Source organism: Sinohyriopsis cumingii, chromosome 7 (assembly GCF_028554795.1).
Source record: "Sinohyriopsis cumingii isolate HCF-2022 chromosome 7, ASM2855479v2, whole genome shotgun sequence".
Classification (NCBI taxonomy): Eukaryota; Metazoa; Mollusca; class Bivalvia; order Unionida; family Unionidae; genus Sinohyriopsis; species Sinohyriopsis cumingii.
In genome coordinates, this window is record NC_142967.1 from 16,283,526 (window position 1) to 16,291,358 (window position 7,833).

Below are 7,833 nucleotides of genomic sequence, written 5' to 3' on the forward strand. Positions count from 1 at the left end.
GCCCGAATGACGAACGCTCGACCTTATATAACTCAAGCACGGACGTGAAGGAAAACACCCCGTACACTCAGTTCACAATAGTATCCACTATACACACAGAAGGGGAAGGAAAAACCATTATATACTATCAACATCAATATCTACTATCCACACAGAACGGGTAGGAAAAAAACATTATATAATGTCCACACCAATATCTACTATCAACACAGAAGTTGAAGAAACAAAAATCGTTATATATTATCCACACCAATATCTACTATCCATGCAGAAGAAGAAAAAACATTATATACTATCCGCACCAAAATCTACTATCCATACAAAAGGGGAAGAAAAAACCATTATATTCTATCCACTCCAATATCAGCTATCCACAAAGAAGGAAAGGAAAAACCCATTATATACTATCCAAGTACGTACGCAATCGCATACAAACCCAATATATACTATCAACACATAAACGTACGCGAAAGCATACACACACACACACACACACACACACCAGCAAAGGAGTCAGTGTTTATAGTAACACTACTCCAAATTCATACAAATTGTCAACTTGAAGAGTCCATTTTCTAGAGATCTGGTTATTCCTGAAAAGGTCTATTTTATATGACTCCAAATACTGCTGGCTAATGGTGATATCTTACAAGCCTGGAACCACAAACACATCGCCGGCTCCAGTCCTAATCCAAATTTAAGGTTGTGGCTGCTAGTGCGGGGCGGGGGGGGGGATGACTGGATTCACTCTCATAGTCCTCACTTTCAGGGATAGTGAAGACTTCCCTGTCTTCTTTTTTTCTACACTTGTGGACGTTGTAGCCTCCTTATCTCCTGCGCTCGCAACTGTGTTGATACGGGCGTTGGTCCTGGTAGAGGCTACTGACTGGTAGTGGCTGTGGTGCTGCTATTGGTTGTTGTGCTGCTACTGGTCGTGGAGGTATCCTCACCTCATGCTTGACTTCACACGGAGGTATCAGCATGAGGTGAGACTGTAACCCTCTCTTCTTTCCCTTTTCTTCTTCTTTCCTTTATCCTCTCCCTCCTCTTCTTCAAGTCTGGCAGTTTCGGCTATGGTCTCCATAGCCAGCTCACCTAGAATGCGCCTGGAATATTCCAGGTGCATCTGAAGCTCCAAGAGCTTGACGATTCTGTCCATGATTATTGCCGTTGATACGTCAACGCTTGATAGTCAGACTGACGAATGCTTTGCTTTATACATCGGAAGCCAGGGCGTTAAGGGAAACATCCCCTCATACAAAAACTCACAAACCCATATTATCACAAATAACATAGAACACCCGGACCGAAAAGAAACACTCACATTTTTACTTACAAGCACTAACTACAAACATACAAATACAGACTATTTGACAAGCTAGGGAACGAAGTGCTAATAGACACACTTCAACTTTTTTCAAATCATACACACAAACACAAATACACAAATTTTCGGCTATTGGATTAGTATATCTTTTCTAATGTATTAGGTAGCCCTGAAAGGGCTGTTTTGTGAACGGGGATTATGGTAACATTGTATTGTCTAAGACTGCGTCCACGTCTGGCGGCAGTCTTTCCCACAGGTTAAGGTCTGCTTCTGCAGAAAGAGGAGAACTTTTTCGTGTCTACACTGCAGATGACAAAACCTCTGTCTGTTTCATGCTGTTGCTGTTGCTGCTGCTGCTCTCTCTGCTCTTTCAGTTTCTGAAGTCTGTATTTCTCTGTCCATTCGTGTTGATCTTTCTTGATTTTGTATCTGAAGACCTCTTTTATCAGGTCTTCGACCACGTTCAGTATCCTGACATTCTCTATCTCTTCAGGCTTGGGTATCAGGCTTTGCCTGACACGATGTAAGTTACGCGTAGGCTTCGTTTAGTTTAGTTAAATTATACGGCATTTTCATAGGTTGACGAGTCGACAATGGATGGTCAGACTGGAGAATACCCGGCTTTATATGGCTCAAGCGCGTACGCGATAGAAAATATCCATACGGTTTTGTAAGGTCGGAACGCTATAGAGCTTCTCTTTAGGGTGAGGGATTGAGAGAAGGCAAAGGGCAGGTAGAGTCACAATTGTTTTGAAAACAGACCACACATTTTTTCAAACAACATTTTAATCAACAAAAAAAAAACATTAACTAACCGTACAATATTATCCTAACAGACAAACAAACAATTTTTTACAAGGTTGACAACGTTGTTAAGTCAAGTTAGACTTCCAGAAATGGAAGTCATTGGGGCATTGATTTACGATACGTTTCCTAGTTAAAGACAAAAGATAACCGTAATGGTCACAAAACCATCAGTCCACTTTGTCATCGTTTCTAGAAGAGTTACGATCAAAATAAGTCACTAAATGTTCTAAGGTATATCCAAAACTGAGTTGATGAAGAAAATACACACGATATTGTCTACACACCACGGAATCTGTGCCTTGTAATTAGATCGTGAGGATTTAGATCGTGAGCTCCATTGAGGCTGCATTGTTCCCGATGCTAACGATTAAACGTTTGGGTAACTGTCTTTGGAACAGATGATCTTCGATCGGAGTTCAGAGGCAATGGTGAAATATTTCACTTCCACGAGTCGTATCGGGTACTTGACAGTCGATCTGCTCAATGTGTGACTGGTGTCGTTTCTCGCTTTAGGTAACACTTCCACACGCATCACGTATAGTCTAGTTTCTTGGATAGTGGTTTTTGTATTCGTTGGCATTCACCGATCAGCAAATACTTGTCTTGCCACCACGTGTCTAAATGCAAACGATCCATCAGTTATAAACTACGCCCTTGCAGTATTTCTTTCGACGGTCGTTAGAGCCTTCATTCTGAGAATGGTTAGCTTCTGTAACGACTGTGTCCTTAAACTTGTCCTCTATTGCTGTGTCAGGTTTCCATACCACGCAAGCACCCCGATGAGTGTTCTTGGCCTCTTTTCCGTACGTCAAGAGATTTACCAGGTACGCTGGGTAATGGTAAGCATCCATCCTACTGCTGACGAGTTTGTTATTCAAGTACAAATTCACTTCAATGAACAAGGAATGCATGAAATTATTGACGGGTGATACTCTAGCATCGGTTACTGGAGCGGTGTCGTCAGTTTCATCACTTTGACTTTCAGATAAAAGTAACTGCGATTCAGATCAATGTAATCTTTGGTCTGTCATTTGATTTCAAACACGATGGGAGCTGAATCCCTCAAAGAGGAGATGGGATGAAATTCTACCCATTGGGATTTTCGCATCGTCATCATGGTTGGTATTATGGCAAACAGATCCAGTTCCGACTTTGAACAGGCGCAAGATTCTCGGTGCACCACTTTTCTCTCTCTGTGATTTAATATTCAAAAACGTCTAAGTCTCTGGCGTTTCTTCTTTTCTTGGTCTTTCTAGCTCTGAGGGTATGAAGTCCTCTGGAGGGGTGTCTTCGTCGACCCTTTCTGTCTTGTCCTTTCTGTGTCGTCAGGGAAGCAGGAATGCCTGATTCAACAGCGTCCAGGGCATTTATAGGAGTTTCTCGTCGGCTCCAAATGTCTTTGCCCGTTTGAAGCAAGACATTTTTGCCGGCTTTCAAGCAAGCTTCTTTGGGATTTTGTTTGGCGATGATTACGTTTTGGATAAATTCTTTGCCATGCGTCAACGCGGCATCTTTCAAGGCGTGCGATCCTTATTTCATCGTCGGTGTCAAAACGGAGGCCACCGAACGAAAGGCCTATTTCAACATATATCCTAAACCATGTCCTCGTTGTCGAGCGACTCCTTAGTACACAGGATACATGACTTACGAGTCGTTAGAGAATCGTTTTCGAAAATGGTGTTTAACTGTTACTTTCCCTTTCGTGAATGGAATATTTTGTCCCAGATCTAATTTTATAGCGTTATTGAATGTGTCAAAATACGACTTACTGACGGGTAAATAATGAAGATGTACGAATTCGCGGTGAACGTGATAGGTGTTTCCACGTACGTCGTCAGTGGTCGTGTCAAAATCCACATTGAAATGAATGACACGCAGTAACGGTACGGAGGTGAGCCCCACCACGTTGTACTCCACCACATCAGAGTACACAAAAATCAAACTGAGTCCTTGGTTCAGTTTTACAGGGGATCTAAAATACTTCGTAAAATCCAAGTTGTTGGTGATAAATGGTACGGACTCACCTGGCTTAATCATCTTGATATTCCCACCCTAATTTGCAAACAATTCGGGACACGATTGATTGGCCAACGTTATGTTATCCGGAAATTTCATCAGTAGGAGACGAGCTACTTTATGGTACTCCAGGTTGACACTTTTGTTTTCTCTCCAAGGCTTTACCAAACAGTGCATTGAATCTGTTAGCAATCGTGTCCACCAGTACGGGCTAAAATGTATGAGATGACGAGCGTACAGGATTTCGTTTTTTTCGTCCCACGATGTGTGTAGACTTATTACTGATGGTAAAAGTTAAGTCAAGAGCCGACCAAAGGATGAGAGAGAGAGAGAGAGAGAGAGAGAGAGAGAGAGAGAGAGAGAGAGAGGGAGAGGCAGGGAGGGAAGGAGGGAGGGAGTTACTAAAGCAGAATAAAGACTTAGATCAACTGTTAATATATTTTTAAAAAATTAATTACATCTTGCTGGTTCGTCATTTCGTTTAGTTTTATTCCACATTAATTTCCATGCGCCCGTATTTGAATGGCTAAACTTTCATGTGAATGGCGTAGTTAACAATATATTTGCAGTTTTATCATTAAAACCATCTTTCATGTTTAAATCGTAAGTGTGTATTATATTGATTTGATCATTGTGAAGACAAATAAAAACTATAAAAAAAAAACAATCAACTTATCAATATGCAAAGGTGATTGTGAATAGCCGCAAAAGGCATACAACCACATTTTCTAACGGACACACTCGGGGATGTGAGGAGTTCATTCAAACGGCCAATACACAGCTGTCTGTAGTAAATCTTAACTCCGTTAAAAGGGCTAATATATGTATTTGTATGTGATATTAATAAAATATATGTACATAATGTACGCTGTGTCAATGATATATCACTCGTTGTACAAATTGTTCATTAAAAGGAAGCTCGGCAAGCTTCGTTTCCTTTTAATGAAAAATGTATGCATCTCGTGGTATATCACTGATACAGCGTACATACTATACAAATCATATCGGGAATACAAATGTTTGTCTTGTCTTTGTTTTGTATTTGCCTTTGAAAAATACTCATTAAAGAGTCGAAAGCGCTCAGGCTAGTTAGATACTAGTTTTGCCCTGTTCGATGTCAGTTTATTGCATTTATATACATATGAAAAGAGAACACAATGCGACAGTCTGTGGTAATTATTATACTATATGAGCCAGACTGCTTTACATCTCCGTGAGTTGTCATACAACAAAATTTACAGACGTTTACCTCAAGACGTTGACAGGTTTCTTCTTTTCATTAGAAGATAATATATTACTTATTATTGCTGTTCTGTTAGGACGTGTTGGTTGACAGAAGGGCGTGCATTTTATTGTAGAATGAAGCCATAGTGATTGTCGTCACCAACATGAATCTATCCCATACATCATCATCAATAGACGACATGCAAAACTTTAAGGAAAACACGTAAAATAAAATCACAAGTGGAAGACGTCTCGCCGGAAATAAATTATAATTGGACATACGATCGAAAATAACATGCAACGGAAAATGCAAACATCTCGGAAGAATTGGAGTTATTTACATTTGACTGGCACGTCTTATATCAATTATCATTTTGTCTCTCCGTCAGAACATCAGTAATCTAACGGTTGTGAATAATGTAGATAAACATAATGTAAAATATCTAATTTCCATATCATATCTAATTACCTGTCTTTTTCTGTTCCTTAAGAGCGATGTTTATCCTTTTATGTTAATGCTCTTTATTTATTTGTCATACAAACATTGTTCTTCCTCATATTATACCAGTCTTTATCTATTGTCAATTAGAACGGTGTTTGTCCTCATGTTTTACTGGTCTGTTTTTATTGTCAATTAGAACGATATTTGTCATCATGTTTTACAAGTCTGTATCTATTGTCAATTAGAACGATGTTTGGCCTCGTGTTTTACTAGTCTGTACCTATTATGAATTAGAACGATGTTTTTCTTCGTGTTTTACTGGTCTTTATCTATTGTCAATTAGAACGATGTTTATCCTTGTGCTTTACTAGTCTGTATCTATTGTCAATTAGAACGGTGTTTGTCCTCGTGCTTTACTGGTCTGTATATATTGTCAATTAGAACGGTGTTTGTCCTCGTGCTTTACTGGTCTGTATCTATTGTCAATTAGAACGGTGTCTATGATCATATTTTACAAGTCTGTTTCTATTGTCACTTAGAACGGTGTTTGTCCTCATGTTAACTGGTCATTTTCTATTTTCTATTTTCTATAAAAACGGTGTCTATGATCATATTTTACAAGTCTGTATATATTGTCAATTAGAACTAAATTTGTCCTCGTATTTTACTGGTCTGTATCTATTTTCAATTAAAATAATGTTTGTCCTCATGTTTAACTGGTCATTTTCTATTTTCTATTTTCCATAAGAACGGTCTATATCCTCATATTTTAAAAGTCTGTATCTATTATCAATTAGAACGATGTTTGTCCACATGTTTTACTTGTCTGCATCTATTGCCAATTAGATTAATGTTGTCCTCATGTTTAACTGGTCATTTTCTTTTTTCTTTTTTCCATAAGAGCAGTGTCTATCCTCATAGTTTACAAATCTTTATGTATTGTCAATTAGAACGATGTTTGTCCACATGTTTTTCTGGTCATTGTCTATTTTGCATGAGAAGATGCGTACGCTCAAGATACGTTTCTTCCATTTGAAAGGAGTACAGTAATGGCCACTACGGCTTAACAGGCTTGAGCAAGTTGCTCCCAATTTTATGTCGTGCTCATAACATACGTTTTCGTTGATTGTCTTCATCTGTTATGTGTTCGTCATGCATTGGTTGTTTTCTGAGAATGTGTTTCATCATATACTTCTTTAGAAACTAGATCGATTAAACGTGTTCTCAGTTGTCTTTACCAGCTGTAACCACTGCCATTATAGCTAAACATGTATGTATGTATGTATGTATGTATGTATGTATGTATGTATGTATGTATGTATATGTATGGATGCATGTATGTATGTATGAACGTACATATGTATGTATATGTGTGTGTTTGTGTGTATGTATGTATGTATGTATGTATGTATATATGCATGTATGTATGTATGTATGTATGTATGTGACACCTTACTTGTCAGACACTCCAACTAACTCACTGTTATTCCATCTTTTTTCCTGCCCTCTTCTTGTTCCTGGATGTGCTGTGATTGATCTTCGTTCAACATCTCACCGTTCTTTTCTTCATTCATTCTTCTCTTAACCGTGTTTCGGAAATTGCTGATCTCAATTACACGAAACTCTCCTTTTCTTAGTTAATTACAATCTTTACTTTTGACTGCTAATTTGACAGTTGTGAATGTTGTGCAGTAACTCTTGGATAAAAACATCCCTCATGTCTCTTGGCGATACACTGAGATTAAATCTGTAGAAAACAGAAATTACAAAATTAATATGCAGTAAATGACATTTATGAATAATCACCGGTGGCCTTTACCAGTTGACACCGTTGCAAAACAAAGCCTTTGCATCAATGTTTTACCTAATAACAGGTATGGTTGTTGACAAAATACGTTCAAGTAATACATGAAGATTTAACGAAAACAGTTATAAAGATTTTAAACTGCACATGTTATATGACCTAGATGACCCAATAATCGAATAAAACCTTGTCTTGTCATCAAAACAACGTTTT

The 7,833-nt window shown here is 38.5% G+C and overlaps 1 protein-coding gene across 3 annotated transcripts in view; it reads right to left on the reverse strand.

Annotated features, from left to right (window-relative positions):
• LOC149794775 (solute carrier family 23 member 1-like) overlaps window positions 1-7,599 on the reverse strand; it is a 71,104-nt gene extending 63,505 nt beyond the window's left edge. For all 3 annotated transcript variants that reach the window (XR_016422198.1, XM_089964419.1, XM_089964418.1), the window contains exon 1: window positions 7,298-7,599. Coding sequence is in view for 2 of the 3 variants with exons in the window: in XM_089964419.1 (XP_089820545.1) it covers window positions 7,298-7,390 (93 nt within the window). In the remaining variant the exon portion in view is untranslated. The remainder of the gene's footprint in view (window positions 1-7,297) is intronic.
• Window positions 7,600-7,833: the final 234 nt, after the last annotated feature.